Source organism: Saccopteryx leptura, chromosome 11 (genome assembly GCF_036850995.1).
Source record: "Saccopteryx leptura isolate mSacLep1 chromosome 11, mSacLep1_pri_phased_curated, whole genome shotgun sequence".
Lineage (NCBI taxonomy): Eukaryota > Metazoa > Chordata > Mammalia > Chiroptera > Emballonuridae > Saccopteryx > Saccopteryx leptura.
Genome location: NC_089513.1, coordinates 61,827,742 through 61,846,176, shown reverse-complemented (window position 1 = coordinate 61,846,176; position 18,435 = coordinate 61,827,742). Strand labels below are relative to the sequence as shown.

At 55.4% G+C, this 18,435-nt stretch overlaps 1 protein-coding gene across 4 annotated transcripts in view; it reads left to right on the top strand.

Moving 5' to 3' along the window:
* Positions 1–18,435, top strand: part of EEFSEC (eukaryotic elongation factor, selenocysteine-tRNA specific) — a 310,890-nt gene that overhangs the window by 262,128 nt on the left and 30,327 nt on the right. For 3 of the 4 annotated variants that reach the window (XM_066352209.1, XM_066352212.1, XM_066352210.1), the window contains exon 6: positions 3,997–4,153. The exons of the other annotated variant lie outside the window; for it this stretch is intronic. In XM_066352209.1, coding sequence (XP_066208306.1) covers positions 3,997–4,153 — 157 coding nt within the window. The remainder of the gene's footprint in view (positions 1–3,996; positions 4,154–18,435) is intronic. 4 annotated transcript variants of the gene reach the window in all.

Here is an 18,435-nt window from a genome sequence, read left to right as displayed (position 1 = left end):
CCAAACCCCAGGAGGGAGGGGGCAGAGGAGGGAAGAAAGGAACAGGAGGAAATTTGGGGGGTGAGTGGTATGATTAGTAGCTTGATTGTGGTGATGGTTTCATGAATATGTACGTATAGCCTAATTTCTCAAATGATGTACCTTAAATACGTGCATGCCGTTGTGTATCGGTTGTGCCTCCATGAAGCTACTGAAAAATGAAAGACCACAGACACAGCCAGCACTGCACACCTCCCAGCAGCCAAGGTGTGGTGTGCATTGCGGATCTACTCCAGCGTGCAGAGAGCATCCAGTGCGGGCCGCAGCTACAGGAAAGGATGCGTTTCTGCCATCGTGGGCCTTATATCCCGATCAGAGGCAAAGAAGAGTAACAAACAGAGCTATGACATGCATCAGAGAGAGCTCTGCCCTCTGAAGACAGAGGCAGGCCAAGGAGTTATGAGGAAGGGGGCTGTGATGAGCCATGGCATCTGGGGACACTGCAGGCTCGGAGTCCTTGACCAGGGCCCTTGCTGGGCACTAGGAGCTGGCAGAGAGGGAGCACCCTGCCTCTGCAGAACACAGTCCACAGGCAGTGGGGCAGCAGGGGTGCGGACATTCGCTTTGCTTCGTCCCTAGAAGCAGAAGCTTTGGTTTGTTCTCATCTACACGCCGTGTGCACGGCCGGTTTCCAACGGAAGAAAGGCGGACGGTACTGCGAACCTGGTGAGGACTTATTCGCTGACACACACCTACCTGGGTTGCCTGTTTGCTCACAGTAGTGTCTGTAGAAGATAATTATCTGAGAAGGGTGGGAGCTCCGCGTGCAAACACTGTCCTTTTTGTTTTCTTGGCCAGCCACGGTGCTGGGGCAGGTCTTCTGTCTCCGATACCTCTGTCTCCATATAGCCAAGGCCTGGGACCCACACTGTGCCCCAGCTTCTCCAGCTTGGCACGAGGCAGCCATGGTCTTGCTTTGCAAAGGCCCAGCAGACTTGGGTTTGCATTTCTGCTGTGCCGCTGACTCAGGTGGCTGCAGCCCGCTCAGGTCTTTCTTCTGAGCTCAGCTCTGCCCTCTCCAAAGAAAGAATGAAAACCCTTGTAGACCAAGGTACTCATGGGTCGGTGAGGCCCCCTAATGCCTCAGTGAGCGTAGGCTAAGGGACTCTGAGGGGCTGAGGGGCCATCGGGGGCCATGGGGGGGTCGAGGGGCTATGAGAGGGCTGAGGAGTCATGTGGGCCAAGGGGCTATGAGGGGGCTGAGGGACCATGGGGAGCCGAAGGGGCTATGAGGGGGCTGAGGGACCATGGGGAGCCGAAGGGGCTATGAGGGGGCTGAGGTGCTGAGGGGCTATGGGATGAAGAGGGGCTATAGGGGGACTGGGGCCATGGGGGGTTGAGGGGCTATGAGGGGGCTGAGGGGGCTATGGGATGAAGAGGTGCTATGAGGGGCTATAGGGGGACTGGGGCCATGGGGGGCTATGGGGCCATGAGGGGGCTGAGGGGCCACGAGACGCTGTTTCTCCTCGGCAGCAGTGGCTGGGCTGGGCCTAGGAGATGGCGATGAGTACCTTCAGTCGTGGAGAATGTGGATGACTAGTCCACAGCCACTGGCTCCTGGGCACCCCCTGTGCCTGCCTGAGCTGCTGACTGTGAGTGGGTGGGCCCGGCCTCTCAGGCGACGGGGTTCCTGGGGGCTGGGGTGTGTGGAAACGCATGGGGAAACATTTGAGGCTGGGGATATCGTCCTGACTCCGCTGTCCTAGGAACCGTCTGCACTCAGCTCACCCAGCAGCCTTGCCAGATGCCTGCTGTGCTGCAGTGGCGGCAGCAGTGCCCACCCAGAGGGCCGAGCCCCGGGCGGCAGTGCCCACCCGCAGGGCCGAGCCCCGGGCAGCAGTGCCCACCCAGAGGGCCGAGCCCCGGGCGGCAGTGCCCACCCGCAGGGCCGAGCCCCGGGTGGCCGTGCCCACCCGCAGGGCCGAGCCCCAGACAGCAGTGCCCACCCGTAGGGCCGAGCCCCGGGCGGCAGTGCCCACCCATAGGGCCAAGCCCCAGTCGGCAGTGCCCACCCGCAGGGCCGAGCCCCGGGCGGCAGTGCCCACCCGCAGGGCCGAGCCCCGGGCGGCAGTGCCCACCCGCAGGGCCGAGCCCCGGGCAGCCACAGCCTGCAGCGTTGCTGTGCAGGAGCCGAGTGCAGAAGGATGAGGAGGAGTTCACGTGCGGGAATGAGATTTCTGAATTGTGAAGGACTGTGCAAGTGGAAATGATTATTTTTATCATTATGTGCATCCAACTCATCCATCACACGGAGAGGAGGAATGCAAGTACCTTTTATCTGGCACTATGAATCAAAGAGAATAGGATATGTTTTTTCAAAAGGATTTTAGGGTAAATAGGACAGTTTCTCCTTTTCAAAACAATTCATCTGGGGTCCTCGGATGAATCTGGGGCAGATGTGAGATGTTTCTGAGACTGAGGACCACCTGGCCCATGGGGGTCGCCAGGAGTGTCCGAGGGAGCCCAGTGGGGGGAGCAGGTTCCGCCCCTGACGAGCTCTGGCCGCACGCTGCTGCCCTGCCCGCGCCTGCTCAGACCAGACCCTACCCCCAGAAAGGACCCCGCCTTGTGCAGGGGCCTACAGAACACGAGGAGCTCCCCACTGCCTCCTGTGGCCCTTGTGCAGCACCCTGTGTGACAGAGGCCAGGTGGGGCACAGGCCCTGTTCCAGAGGGCAGCCAATCTCAGGAAGAAATTGTGTCAGCCCTGCTGAGCTCCCGTGGGGGAGGGTCTTGTCTTGGACACTCATGTATACACACGCACACCCCTTCTCTTTTACCTAGAGGCCCCGCAGCTTTCTGGCACAGGCCCTGGAGAGGAGATGGGCAGGACCGGAGGGCTCCCTGGTGGGGGTCTCCTGGCTATGCCACCTCCCCCAAACGGAGTATCTGGGCTTCAAGAGAGCTCAGAAAGTGGAGAATAACACTTTGGTCTTTCCCACTCTCAGTCTCTTGAGGAAAGGTTCAAGATGAACACAGCTCGTAATGAAGTCGGGGTGTACCTGACTTTTTCATGCACATGTATGTTCATTCGTGCAGCCCGGCCTCACCGAGAGGCAGCGGGCTATGCGCTCTGCCGAGGGCCGGGAGAAATGGGACTTCTGCTGACAGAGACAGTGGGTGTCACAGAGAAGGGGGCAGTGAGGCTATGGAAGGGGGCTGTGGGCAGGAATGTGTGTGCATGTAGCAGGATGGGGCAACAGAGACCAGGTTCTCAGAGGCTCCTCATGGGAGGGGAAACCAGGAAGAGGGTGAGGAGGATTCTGGAAAGGCTTAAGCATGTACATCATCCTCTCAGCCTGGGGTGGGCGGGAAGCTGACAGGAGGAGAGTACCATTAGCTGTTCTTAGACTAGTGCTGGGGGCAGGTGGGGCATGGTAGCCTCGCAGAGGCAGGTGCAGGCCATGTGGCTTTGGGTTCTCGGCTACTTCTGTCCTACGAGTTCTGTGACCAGTGACAGATGGCCTGTACTTCGGTTGCGACACCTGTAAAGTGGAGAAAGTGCCTCCCTCATGTTGCTGCCAAGGGGCTAAGCCTGTTGATTCACATGAAGCGTTTACAGCTGCCTGGTACACAGCCTAGGCCAGGTGTCCCCAAATTACGGCCCGCGGGCCGCATGCGGCCCCCTGAGGCCATTTATCCAACCCCCGCTGCACTTCCAGAAGGGGCACCTCTTTCATTGGTGGTCAGTGAGAGGAGCACTGTATGTGGCGACTCTCCAAGGGTCTGAGGGACAGTAAACTGGCCCCCTGTGTAAAAAGTTTGGGGACCCCCTGGTAGGTTCTGTAGGTGTCAGTGGTCATGAGTGTGATGATGACAAGGGTCTGGCCATCGTAACAGTTCTAGTGCCTTCCATTATCTGTAAGATGGACTGTCACCTGGGAGGGTGTGGCGGGCCTTGGCCTTGACCAGCACACACTGATGCTTCCTCTCTCTTGGGATGGGTGTGTGGGAACAGGTAATAGACGACTACAGCGTGATCGGCCGCTCCCTGTTCAAAAAGGAGACCAACATCCAGCTCTTTGTGGGGCTCAAGGTGCACCTGTCCACCGGGGAGCTGGGGATCATTGACAGCTCCTTCGGCCAGAGTGGCAAGTTTAAGATTCACATCCCTGGTGAGTATGGCTATTTCCTCTTGCTCTTGGGTGCTGGCAGGCCGGTAGAGATGGCAGCAGCAGCGCCCTGGCGGTGCCTTCTGTTCCGGGTTCTAAGCCTTCCTGTGCTGGCATGCAGAGCGCCGTCCCCTGTGGCCTCTGGTCCCACCCACTCGTGGCTGAAGAGCCTGGTGTGGAGTCAGCATCTGTTTCTGAGCCAGTGTCAGGTCTGATAGGGGTTCACACTTGGACTTCTCACGTGGCTTGTCTGTGAAGTGGGGATAATACTGATCTGACCGGTGGTTTGAAAGGAGGGAGCTGGTGATTGAGACCACAGCCTTGGTAGTGGTAGGATTTCCCAGAGTGTGAGTTGCCACCTCCTTTCAAGACCAGCAGCCTCTGCCACGCCTCCACTCGGTCTGAGTTGGGTGTTGTACATAGTGGGGTCAACGTGTGTGTTTGCTACTGGAAATAGCTGTCCCGGCCCTTCCCGCAGTCCTGTGCTCCTCCCACACCCGTCTTCCTGTCGTCCTACTGCGTACCAGACGAGTGCTGTGGTCGGGAGGGGACGGGCGTGCACACACTGAGTGAGGCTAGACGGGTGTAGAAAGACCAGTTGGGGAGAGAGTCGCCAAGTGTGCTGTCTGGACCGGGCAGGCAGGGAAGACCTTCCTAAAGAGGGCATGGTACAGTGGAGGGTGGACGGGAGGGAGCCAGCTGCCCGGATCCTGACGAAGAGCAGGCCCAGAGGGAGGGAGACCGGCGGAGGAAGCTTGGTGTGTGCTGAGGGCAGGACGTTGGGCAGGAAGGGCCTGTGCGTGGAGATGTGTGGGTAGGTTTTTGAGTAAAATCTCCAAATAAGGTGGTCCCCTCGCTCCAGCTAGGAAGTAGGACTCCCAGATGCCGGCCAACTCACCAAGCAAGCCAGCACCTCCTCTCCCTCAGGCCTGCTGGAGCCCTGCTTCCCGGATCCTTCCTGAAGCCCGGAGAGCCACGAGTTTCATTTGTCCTCTCGTGAGGGAGAACAGTCCACCGGAGCGCTGTTTCCCGGCACTGGGCTTTGCTGTCTGGCTGTGCTCTGAGGCCTCGGCACCCTGTGGAGAGACCCCTGGGGTCTGAGGTGACGCACCCTCGGGAACCTCCAGCCTTGACAGTGGGCTTCCAGCCTCTACCCTCCTGATCCAGTGCCAGCTGCTCCGATCCTCACCCCAGCCAAACCGGGCACCCACTGCCTGTCTGGATGCCAGGGAACGCTCATGGGGCCTGAGCCAGGCAGAGTCCAGTCCTCAGTCCCCAGGGTCTTGGACCTGCACCTCTGGGAGCTCTCTGGGGAGGACGGCTGCAGGGTGCTGGGAGGGCAAGGGCAGAGCTGCTGGAGGGAAGGGCTGTGGGCTGTACCGAGTGCCTGTGCCTTCCCCGGGCTGCGTGGACTGGGTTCTGTGGGTGCAAAGGGAAGGACATGTCTGTCTGCTTCTTTGGGGTGGGTAGGATCATGCTATCCACCCTCAGCTCGCTATTATCTCGCCCCAGGCACACTCAGGGTCGGGGGTGTTCCCAGCACAGGCCAGAATGCAGGAGGAGTCCTGTGTGGGGGCCCTGGGTTCTGGGTGGGAGTGGAGGGAGGGGAGATGTGGAGACATGGTGACGCTGCTTCAGTCAACTGGAGTTCACATTCCTTTGTTAGTTCAGTGTTGTCTATTTAATAGGTCTGCTTCCTGTTTGTGGCTTTTAAGCTTTTTATTAAAAATAACTGGTCAGATTCCTTCATCCCACCCACCCCCACCTCCTGCTTGTCTTTTCCTGCAGATTCCTCCCATAAAGAATTACTTTTAACCTTTTTGAAGTTCCTTAATTGTGAAAGAGTCTTCAGTAAAGCCAAGCCATGCCGTGCCAGGTGGAGGAGGACAGAGCCGTGCTGGCTGCAGATGGGGGGCCTGGGGTGGCGCACCCAGCGTGTGGCGCCGGGATTTTCAGCCTTTCTCCGCTTGGGGACTGGCGAAAATAGGAGAATTATTTCAGGGACTGCTAAGGCAGAAATCATCCAGAGCAGAAATGAATGGTTAACTCTTTTTGCAGACCAGCATGAAATTTCTGGGGAACTGGCGTTGGTCTTCAGACCAGGGGTTGAAAATCCGTTTGTTTTTTTTTGTTTTTTTTTTAAAGCTGGAAACAGGGAGAGACAGCCAGACAGACTCCCGCATGCGCCCGGCACGCCCACAATGGGGCAATGCTCTGCCCACCAGGGGGCGATGCTCCGCCCATCCTGGGCGTCGCCATGTTGCGACCAGAGCCACTCTAGCGCCCGGGGCAGAGGCCACAGAGCCATCCCCAGCACCCGGGCCATCTTTGCTCCAATGGAGCCCCGGCTGCGGGAGGGGAAGAGAGAGACAGAGAGGAAGGCGCGGCGGAGGGGTGGAGAAGCAAATAGGCGCTTCTCCTGTGTGCCCTGGCCGGGAATCGAACCCGGGTCCTCCGCACGCTAGGCCGGCGCTCTACTGCTGAGCCAACCGGCCAGGGCCAAAAATCCCTGTTTTAAGGCTCCCTGGAGCAGGGCGCAGCTCAGGGACTTGTCCCAGCCCTTGGCCCAGCCGACATGTGCTATATGGGAGTGTGGGCCTAGGCATTCAATTTTACCCGATTTAATTTTTATGTAAAATTTCCTCATTAAAAATTAAAATGGTCTGAACCAAATAAAACATACCTTTGGCAGGGTTTGGCCCATAATGACTTATAACTCCTAGTGGAATTTCAGGAAGGACACTTGGGCCTCAGACTTGGGAGTGGGCGCTGAAATGTAATGTGCAAACAGTGTCTTATGCAGCTACAGATGCCAGCCTGAGAGATGGAGCTCCGGACACAGGTCCACGGTGTGTTGCAAAGACATTCTGGAAATTAGAGAGGCTTAAAGGACAGCTCATTCTGATACTTGGGGAACGTTCCCAGACAGTCCAGGGGGACCTCAAGGATGAGAAACCCCACATTTATACAGCTGCTCCCTTCAAAGAAGCTGCCCTGTGTGGCCAGGAGGCCCTGTGAGAGGAGCTGGGAACCGTCTGGGGCGCACTGTGGGTGGGGAGAGTGGTCGTAGGACCTGGCCAGGCGGAGCTGAGGTTCCTGTACACCAGCCTCACTCCTGCCCATGTCCTCACATCCGGTGCTTCCTGAGTGCTGCCTCGGTGCAGGAGCTGTCTGTCAAAGCTGGGCTTTGTTACCTGTGTCTCAGTGGGGACAGAGGGACAGAGGAGGTGTGCACCTTGCCCGTGGTCGTCTCGGTGCACAGAGCCTGCCCTCACCACTCGGCCCCTAGAGAGTTTCAGAGAGCTCGGCACCATGGGGCACACGCACAGCTGAAGACACCCCTTGCCAAGAGGCTGATCAAGCATAGGGCCTGGCACGACCAGCACTGTCCTGCTCTTCCCGCCCACCGTCCGTTCTGTGGCAGGGCCCCGAGCACCAGCTCCCACTGTGCGGGCAGCCTGGATGCTGGACTGGGACCGCACCCCCCTGTGCAGGGGAAGCAGCCACTAATGAAGTCCAACCAGAGAGGGTCAGTGAGAGGGTAAGTGGATTTGTCACTCCTGACGGCCACAGGTCACTGCTTGTTGACTCTGGGGGTGACAATAGGCATAGGTACCCGGTTCATCTCTGAAACACTGTCTTGTAACCCTGAAGTGACCCAGCAGGTTATGTGTTCCTGGATAGGCTGCGGCAAGCTTCCTGCGTGGCCCAAATTCATGGCAAGAGGCCCGTCTCCCACACGGTGCTCCAGGACCTGCCAGCTTGGAGAGGGTTGTGTGTGGTTTGCTTTCGCACTCTGGTGGGGATTGCACACAGAGCGCACAGAGCTTACAGCCTGGGAAACTCTAGGCCCCAAGTCCCTCACTGGGTCAATGGGCCTCACTGCCCTCATCGATGACCACACAAGTTACAGCAAACGAACCTGACCGTGTCACAGAACTGTGGGCAGATAGGCACCTCAGAGAAGCCAGAGCATCAGCGATGGAGACCCTAGCCCCTGGCTGCCACAGCACCAGCCTCCTGTATCCCTGGGCTGCCCCCACTTGTGTGCCAGGAATTTGTATGGCATGGCCAGATTCTGCATCAAACCCTGACGTGGGTCCTGCTGATTTTCATTTAGGGTCGCTAAATTTTGGTGACCTTTAATAACTTTTTATTAATTACTGATCACAACCTAATGGATTCTCGGCAAATGAGAAAAAAAAGGAGATCTATATTATTCTATTCTTCCAGTAAGAACCCAGAAAGAACTCTTTTTACTCCTCTTCAGTGGGAGGCAACACTCAGGAGCCATGGCAATAGTCAGAAAAGGGCCCTAGGAAGTTCCCAGAAAGGCTGGCTGGGACTTCACCCCCAGCCTCGGAGTATGCCCATTGCACAGGTGAGGAAACCATGGCTTGGAGGGTGGGTAGCAGTGCAGCTTGGCATGTTCCATACTAGCAAGTATCAGAGCTGGAATTTGAACCCAAAACACCTGCCCAAGACTCCCTCAGCCTTGGTTTCTCATGCATGGGGCTGGTTGTAAGGTTTGAAAGTGCATCTCTGTCTCTTGGGCTGTGTGGCAGAAGGGAACTGTCTGGTCATTCTGCTTGGCAGGCCTGTAAGCAGAGGGCCTTTGAGGTCACTGTCAGTGGGACAAAGAGGCTGCCACGTGGCCCCTAGGAGAGTAGCTGCATCAGGAGAGACAGCCTGCTCACCTTTGAAGGGTGTTCTGAGGAGCGTCCCTAAGCCTCCTGGTGTCTCTGTGTCTGCACCCTGAGCCTACGCCCAGGGGTTCAGGGCTCAGCGTACCATCCTGGTCATAGTTTGCCAAGCCTGAAGGGATGGATTTCCATGGAACAGGAAGTGTTGCTTGTGTGAATGAATAAATGAAGGAGTTCAGTGAAACAGACTGGAATGAACAAATGGATGAACCCAGGCCCGTGGGGGCCAAGAAGCCTGGTGCTTAGTATGCGCCTCCCAGAAATTCCTCCACCTCAGGCGGCACCAGAGTCATTACCCCCGCAGCACAGCTGTCTCCTAATAACATGCCTTTGGGGGCTCTAGTTCTTTAAAGACAACTATAAAGAAGGGGGCACTAGTCCATCCAATTCAGCAAGCTCCGGGCTCAGGACTGACAGTCCTGCCCCAGGGCACTTCCCTGTGGGAGAGAAGAAGGCATGGAGCAGCAGTTCACGGTCAGCATGGTGGGTGGCCAGGAGTGGGCCATCTTGAGGAAGAGCCAAGCCAGGTTTCCCAGAGGGGGTGCTGTCCAAGGAGGCGCTGGGAGGGAATAAGAAAAGGAAGCCCATGGGGAAGGCTGGAATAGGAGTGTGATGTTCTCTCTTTTTTTTTTTTTGTATTTTTCTGAGATTGGAAACAGGGAGGCAGTCAGACAGACTCCCGCATGCGCCCGACCAGGATCCACCTGGCATGCCCACCAGGGGGTGATGCTCTGCCCATCTTGGGGTGTCGCTCAGCCACAATCAGAGCCATTCTAGTGCCTGGGGCAGAGGCCACAGAGCCATCCTCAGTGCTCAGGCCAACTTTGCTCCAGTGGAGCCTCAGCTGCGGAAGGGGAAGAGAGAGACAGAGAGGAAGGAGAGGGGGAGGGGTGGAGAAGCAGATGGACGCTTCTCCTGTGTGCCCTGGCCGGGAATCAAACCTCAGACTCCTGCACGCCAGGCCATTGCTCTACCACTGAGCCAACCAGCCAGGGCCTGCGATGTTCTCTTGAACGCTGTGGCCAGTGGGAAAGGCTGCAGGACTGGGAATGCAGGCCCTGCCGGCTCCTGCGCGAACTCCGTGTGTTGCACTTGTACCGTGGATGTGGGGACTCTCACTGTGCATTCTCCTGGGACCTCGCTTCTCTCTCACTGTCCATGCCATTCTTCAAGCCCAGACCAGCCCCCTCCTCTGTGGCGATGTGCCTGGTACTCCTCTCTGGCCCCACAGCAGTGCCAAGAGCACTTGTGTGGGGAGGAGGCCTGCGCTGGGAAGGCGGGAAACACCTCTGTGTAATCTAACTTATCCCACCCTACAAGTGGAGAAGCAGGCCCCTTGCTCATGGCTGGACAGTTAGTAAGAAGCCAGAGTCTCTGTTTGCCTCTTCAGTCCCCAGCAGTGCTGCTCAGTAGCCACCAAGAGTGAAGGGCACAGAGGTCAGAGCCCTTCTAGCCCTCTTTCACAGGACCCAGGTCCAAGGAAACTACTTCAGAGTCCTTGCAGCAAAAACAGTGGGCATACAACGTCACCTTTGTGCTCCAGGACTCACAGGAGTGGCCCGGGCCGCCATTCATCTGTCTTTCACCAGCTCTTTATTGAGCCTTTGAGATGCCAGGAGAAACAGAGTCCAGGCCAGGGAGAGAGGTTCTGAACGGGGCTGTAGAAGGCAATGCCGAGCGCCACCTTGGCCTGAGTGCTCAGCAGGGCAGCACCACCCCTTCTGCACCGCCGGCTCTCGCTGCCTGGCATTGGTTTAGGAGGGTGAGTAGGCCAGGGCTGCAGGGGCCACTAGCCCAGTTCCTGGGAGGGTCACCTGGCTTAGCACAGGGACTGGTCTCCAGTCGGGCAGCCCAGGCCCCTCACTCAGCACAGCCCCTTCTGATCTCGGCAGCCATTTCCCATCAGATCTTCAGCCCTGCAGTGCCAACGTGGGGTGAGTAAGTCTGATTTCAGGGAGGGAGTTAGGCTTAGATTGCGTAATCCCTGCCCGCAGTATCTGACTCAGGACAGGAGCTCCACAGATAGTGGCTGGCTTTGTGCATTGTTTTTGCCCGCCGGACACCCATCTTTAACTGGGGTAGCACGTGTCCACTGAGGATTCTCTTGAGGCCTTTTTCCTTGGCTTATAGATGGCTGTCTTCTCCCTGTGTCCTTTCGTGGTCCTGCCCCTGTGCATGTGTGTGTTTGTGTCTTAATCTCCTCTTCCTATAGACACCAATCTTACGGGACTAGGCCCACTCCAGTGACCTCATTTTACCTAACTACCTCTTGAAAGGCCCTGTCTCCAAATACAGTCACATCTGAGATACAGAAAGTTAGGACTTCAGTATAGGAATTCGAGGGGGACATAATTTAGCCCCTAGCCGTTGGGAAGACAGACGGTAAGCAGACCAAATCTCGAGATTTGTATTTTGGCAAACGACATCGAGCTGTGCAGGGAGAGTTCACAGCAGGAGCCTGCCCGAGTCCGGGCAATGGCAGGCTCCCATTGGTAGGCACTGGTGTTCTGCGGGCCCTGGAGGAGGAGGAGGAGCCCTGCAGAGTGGGAGTGTGTCTCAGGCAGAAGAGTCTGCGCAGAGTGGTGAGGCAGGAAAGATCAGCACCCCTCGGGGGTAGCTGGGCCCAGGGAGCCAGCAGACAATGGGGCTTATGACTGGCAGGGCCGCCACAGTGGGCTGGCAAGCTGCGGGCGGATGTGTGTCTTCTCTGACGTGTAGAGAGGAGCTGTTGAGGGCCTGTGACAGGCTGGTATACAAAGGTGCCCTCAGCCACCTCACCCCAGGGAGCAGCCCCCACGCACGTCTGTGTGGTGCTGGGCGGCAACATGGCCCAGGTACAGATCTCCTGTTTTCCAGAAGAGACTGGGAAACTGGGTTTTTACATGAAATCTTCCAGTTCTCCAACATGGGCCACTGCGCCTGCCTACTGGTACCAGGTCCTTGACTTGAAGCCTCTTTCTCCTCCTGCTGCAGCCTCTTCCCGTTTCCTAAAGGGCATCCTGAGGCTCTGAGCTGCTGGGTGACGGGCCCAGTGGGCCCCAAGACTGCGGGTGGAAATGAGCCTCTCCCAGGGACACCGTTCAGCTGAGAGGCTTCTGGAAAACCCAGCAAACAGAGTTAAAACTTGTCTTGGTGCTGAAGGGAGGGCCCCTAGGAGCGCTGAGGTTGTGGGTGGTGGTGTGTCCCCGTAGCCAGGCCCGGGCTGGGCGGCTGGGCTGCATGCTCCCTCTGGGGCTTGAGATGGAGCAGGTTTTCTTTAAAGCGTGTCCTCTGCGGTGGCCCAGCCAGTCACTGCTGTAGGCTCTGGGGAGGTTGTTGGACACCACGTCCTTAGGGTTTCTTCGGAGTTCTTAGCCAGCTGCCAGGACCAAATTGATTTTTATTGAAAGATGTTGGCAGCGTTGAAATTATGCCCACTCTGCATTTTCTGCCCACTCTGGGAGGTTGGAAGCAGGGTGTCTTCAAAGAATAAGAGTTCAAAGTCAGCCAGACCTGAGGTGGGACCCTGGCTAGAATTTTAACCTTTGTGAGCCTGTTTCCTCGTCTGTAAGGACGGGTTTTCTTCAGGGTTTTTCCACCCAACTTTTTGAACAACTTCAAACATGCAGAAAAGTTGACAGAATAGTTTATTGAACCTTAGATTTCACAGTTGTTAATACCTTGTCACATTTGTTTTCTGTGTGTATGCTGAACTGTTTCAATGTTAGCCGCAGGACTCAGTTACGCCTGCGTACTTAAGCATGTGTCCCTGTATTGTCCCAATAATGTCTTTTAACTCACTTTCTTGATGCAGAATTCAGTGAAAAATTATACTCTGCATTGGCCGTCATGTCTCCTAGTTCCAGGATGTTGGCGGGTTTGGACGCTGGGTGGGTTGGGTTTCCGATGTGCTCTTGGGGCCTGTCTGGTGTCTCTACACGACTAGATTCTGGTGTGCATATGTCGAACACCCTCAGTGTCCTAGGGCTTCACTTGCGATGCATGCAACGTTTGTTTACCCTTCCTGGGTGATACAGGTTTGATCACTGGTTAAGTGATTGTTGGAGGGTCGATGAAGAGATGGAAACAGCCTGTAGACAAAGATAGCTGATGTGCAGGGCAGCGTGCCCGCATGTGAAGCCTCTGTGGCCTGTGTGGAGGAGGACCTGTGTGGAGGAGGACCTGGGTGGAGGAGGACCCGTGTGAAGGAGGACCCGTGTGGAGGAGGACCCGTGTGGAGGAGGACCCGTGTGGAGGAGGACCTCTGTGGAGGAGGACCCGTGTGAAGGAGGACCCGTGTGGAGGAGGACCCGTGTGGAGGAGGACCCGTGTGGAGGAGGACCCGTGTGGAGGAGGACCCGTGTGGAGGAGGACCTGTGTGGAGGAGGACCTGTGTGGAGGAGGGCACCGTGGGCATGACTCGCTGTGGAAGTCGTGGTTAAGGCCCTGGTCTGGTAGCAGTGAGGTAGAGCTGGCTCTATGGGGCCCAATTCAGGGATGTCCATCACCTCCTCAAAGCCTTGTAGGGCTAAGCCAGGGATTGTGGGAGGAGCTGCTACTTCCAAAGCCCTCAGAGTCCTCTCTGTCTCCCTTTGTCTGTCTCCCCGCCCCACCTTGCTCCACCCGAACACACAGAGCATTGGTTTCCACCCCTCCCCAGGGGAGCACAGTCTGTGGGAGATGACTCGAGAAAGTAACAAACACTGAGGTAGCATCCTATAGGCCATATGGACAGAAAGGATGGCGTGACCACTCCCTTCCAGAGTGGAATAGGACACAGTAAGGCTTGAGCTGGCCTTGAAGGCGAGGGGTTTTCCCAGGTAGCGTAAAAATGAGGAAAGGCATTCTGGACAGGGGCAATGGTATTCTAACGCACGGAGGCTAGAGAGAATGTGGCGGAATCATTGCTTATTAAGACATGGTTCTAAATGTTTTTTACGTTACTAACTCTTTTAGTCTGGTGTGTTTAAAAGGGTGGTTTGGGATTGTTGTATAACTTTTTCTATAGTTTTATAAACAAAGACTTACATGAAATCAACCACACCTGAGGAACACCTGAGGCTCCTCCTATTGTTCATCTTCAACTCTAGTGCATTTCACCGGTGAATATGCCTCCCTCTCACACAGAGTCTTGCAGCCCTGCTAGCAGATGAGGGAACGCAGGGAGACCCCGTCCCGGTGCCTGGCAGCGGTGGGGCCTCAATAAATACACACCGAAGAAAAGTATGACAAAAGTCGGTCAAAACAATGTGAATTTCTTCAGTGTTTGTGACTCAGTGAGTGGACTTAGAAATAAAAAAATGTGTAAAAAACAATTGCATAGTTATTTCTATGCTCCCTGTACTATTCTACATTTTGCTCATAATAATGTTATTTAATTTTCACAACAAAACTGACAGATACTATCATAATTACAGTTATTAAAATTGCCATCTTAAAACAGAAGCACAGAGAGATGGAGGAACTTGCCCAAAGTCACACAGCTCTTGTGCCCCAGCACTGAGGTTGGAAACCAGGCCATCTGTCTGTAGAGTTCCTGCTTTTACTCTCTTCTCCCCACGTCTGGACACTTGACCCTCTTGTCCATCTGCTCCATATGGCCTGAGCTCAGGGCCCAACACAAATTCCAGAAGTTCCAATTTCGGCTTGACCCCACCGCTGAGGTGATTACAGGAATTCTCTAAACCTGCCTCAGTTTTCCTGGATGAGAAAGGGGACCATTCCTTGCCTTCAGGGTTGAGACGGATGAGAAAATGTATATAAAGTGCCTGGCTCCTTATAGATGCTCAGTAAGTGTGTGTTTTCTGTGTGTGGAGGCTGCAGGCGGTCAGTGGGGAATGAAGCGTAGAGTAAGACCTGAAGTTTGTGTCTGTGCGTCTCTGGGACTGGTTCATAGCCTGACTCTCAGATGACCTTGGTGAGCACCTAACAACTGGGCAAGCACATACTTCAGCCAGTCTTCATAGCTCCTGCTTTCCTAGTCCCTGGCCTAGAACCCCCCTCACTGTGGGCACAGACCCCTTGTTGTGGGGGCTGCCATGACCACTCCCTCTTGTCTGGAGCAGAGTTCAGGCTCATTGGTGTGACATTTAGCTTCTTCCCACTCTGCTACCCACCTGCCTGCCCTGCCACTCCTGCCCTCTGTTCCTCTGGCCAACATGCCACCCTTCAGCCCTGCATGGGCCCACAGCAGCTGTCCCTCCTTCTGCCACCTGTGCTGGGTCCTCTGGGCTCTGCTTGATGCCACCACCCACCTCCTGCAGGGCCACAGGCGTGGGTGCGCCCCTGTGGTGCTCCGGACCACACCCTGTGCTCAGCCCAGCGGGCTGGAGGAGACCACTGAGGCCTGAACTCCGTTGACGCATGTGCCTGGAAAGGTCCGGCAGTGGTGCTCTGTTCAGGCGCGGCTTAGCTCCTAGATCTGAGGGCCTTCCCAGCGTCCTCCGAGCTCAGCCCTTCCTTCCTCAGCGGCTGCCCCAAGCCAGGATCTCCCAGAGATGGTCTTCGCAGCTGTAAATCTAGTCACTGACTGGGAGAATCTCTCTCAGGAATCTCACCATAGTGCTGGAGCCTCACACTCATCCCCTAGACCAGCACCGGGGCTGGGGGCACGCACAGGCCAGCCTGGGTCGTGGCTGCTTGGTGGACCCTGCTTCAACCTCTGTTCCCCAAGGAAATCCAGTGGCTGTTGCAAGAAGTAGCAGAAGTGACGGATGTTGTTGCTGACAGATATGCCCAGTGGTTGTACCAGGCTGTCCTCAGTGCTGACATTGCCTTCCCTTCACCCCTGGCTTCCGCTCAGCCTCAGATAGTAGGAGGGATCCTCTGTCGGTCCTCCTTAGCATCTGGGCCAGCCTCTGTTCCTGAAACCTCGGGATTGCTGTGGCCTCTCACCACTCTCCCTAGGAGCGTCCCCAGGGGTGAGCTTCTCTAGGCTGAGGGTCCCAGCTGTCTCCCCATGTCCTCAGGGCCCCTCCCAGGAAGCCCCAGGGTGCACATGGTGGGCTAGGAAGAACACCTGTCCCTTCAGCTGTTATAGACCTTCCCTTTCCCTGATCATGGTGATTGGTCGGATGGCAAGGATGAAGTCTTTCATTCTCATCATCCCTGGCCCAGTGATGTGTGATATCAAAAGCATTAAGGATGTCATGGGCAATAGTCATGATTCTTGAGAAGTGGGAGAAATTCCCCTCAGAATGTGTGGCAGAAACAAGTTTGTTTTGTTTTGTTTTCCTTAAGTGAGAAGCAGGAAGGCAGAGAGACAGACTCCCACATGTGCCTTGACCGGGATCCACCTGGCAAGCTCCCTGTGGGGCGATGCTCCGCCCATCTGGGGCTGTTGCTCTGTTGCTCGTTAACTGAGCTATTTTAGTGCCTTAGGCAGAGGCCATGGGCCATCCTCAGTGCCCAGGGCCATCTTGCTCCAATCGAGCCATGATTGCAGGAGGGGAAGGGAGAGAGAGAGAGAGAGAGAGAGAGACAGAGGCGAGAGGGAGAGGGGTGGAGAAGTAGATGGTTACTTCTCCTATGTGCCCTAACTGGGAATCAAACCTGGGACATCCACACGCCAGGCTGACACTCTACCACTGAGCCAATTGGCCTGCCTGGAACAAGTTATTGTTCTGATTGTTCACTGTCACTTGGGTAAAGAAGGCTTGTTCCTGTCCCACAGGGGCACCTTCCCACAGAGGTGTCACGCCCAACACCAGGTGTCTGCTTCCAAGTGAGATGTTGTACATGGATTGAAAAAAATCACAAACTTTCTTTATAACCTAAAAGTAATCTCATTCAATGAAATCTGCATGTGAAAGAAAACCAAAAAGAAGAGGAAGCATCTCCTGTCATCCCGTTTACATTCTCACTTCCTTCTGTTTTTTCTCTGCAAAGGGTTCTTTTTATGTCACTCATGGGCCCTGGGGTATACAAGTCTGCATTGAATCTTCTCAATTACTGTAACTATGCAACTTTTATTCTCCTCTGTTTACACTGCAGTCTTCAGGGGAGACTGAATGTGCAGTGTTGAGAGCTCAGGCTCTGGCCTCAGACAGAACTTGGTTCAAACCTCAGGCCCACTATTTACCAGGTCTCTAACCTTGGGTAGGTGACTAGGCCCCTCCCGGCTGCAGCTCCTCATCTGTAGGATGGGAGTTAGGATGTGCCCTGCTGGGGGTTGTGAGATCTACTGTGCAGCGAGATATGGAAGCACCTCCATGCTAGCCCAGTACCCAGCACACAGCTGGTGCCCAGTAACCCTGAGCCATGTCACAGTCACCGCCCAGGCTGTATGTGTGGCCAGTGGCTGCCACTGTCGTGGCCATGCAGGTTCTCATTGGATTCAGGCCAATGGTAAAGAAACAGTGGAGCCAAAAAATGGCGGGCCATTCCTTTATTAAAGTCTCGTACTGGCGGACGAGCAAACAGGCAGGGAAGATGGCTTTCCACTCATTCGGAGCTCCCAAAGCCCTGGCGCATTCTCTGTTCCACAACCTGGAAAACCTTCTCTGGTTCCTCCTGGAATCAAAGGCCCCACCAGCTTCAGCAGAGCTCCCCAAACCCCTCAGCTGCGGTTCCACATCTGCACTCCTTCTTCTCCCAGCAAAACAGGCGGGGGCAACAAAAACCCCTTCTCCAGCAAACATTAGCAATAAGTGGCCCCTCCCAAGCAGGAAGGTAATCCACTATTTGCAATCTGCTGTCCTGAGGGCAAGCACGGCAGCCTTTCACAGACTATATACACATGGCGCTGCCCAGGCCAATGCAAAATGTAAGTGAGCAAACCTAAAAAACATGTGTTAAAACTTATTTGCTCAACACTGTACCATTGGCGTCTGTTGCATTATTAGGCGTTTCCAACTTCTGTCATAAATAACATTGCTATGAATATCTTTGTGTACAAATCTCAATCTAAATATTATCATAAGTTGTTCTTATTTTTAAAAAGAAAATACCATAAACATTTAAAAAGGTCAGGTTCTTGAGATGTCCTGGGACAGTGATTTCCAAGTGTCACATCATCTCATACTACCGTCAGCACTGTCAGCACTGTCAGAAAGTGTGTTTTCCCCACAGCATGGGCTGCCCCTCTGTTATTTAACCTTGCTACCTCTGCATAAGTGGGAAATGGCACGTCAATGTTTTTATTTGCATTTCTGTGGTAAGTAGTGAGGTCAACCATTTTGCCACATCCGAGTTTCTCTAAAGGGAATGAGAAGAAGCAGGTGTGTGGAGAAGTGTAGTTCACAGCCTGGCGTGTTTATGGATGCCTACCAGAACCCCCCACCGTGGGCTCCCACCCTGAGGCCTGCATACTTCTTGGATTCTGACCTTCAGACCCCCAAGGTGTAAACTTTGTTTCCCAAGCCCTGTGCAAGTGGGAGGCACTGCTACCAAGATGGCCCTCTGTCCACCACAGCATCCGCAGCTCTGGCCTAAGGCCTTGAGATACCCGCTGTTCCACCCAGGGCGGGCCCTCTGCGCCTGGCCCCGTGCTGAGTCCTGAGCCGGGAGCCCGGAGTCAGGGCCTGGGCTCAGCCCCTCAGGCCCTGGGCAGGACGGCTGTGTCATGAATAGGTGGCCCCATCACCCACTGCTAGCCAAGGCTGT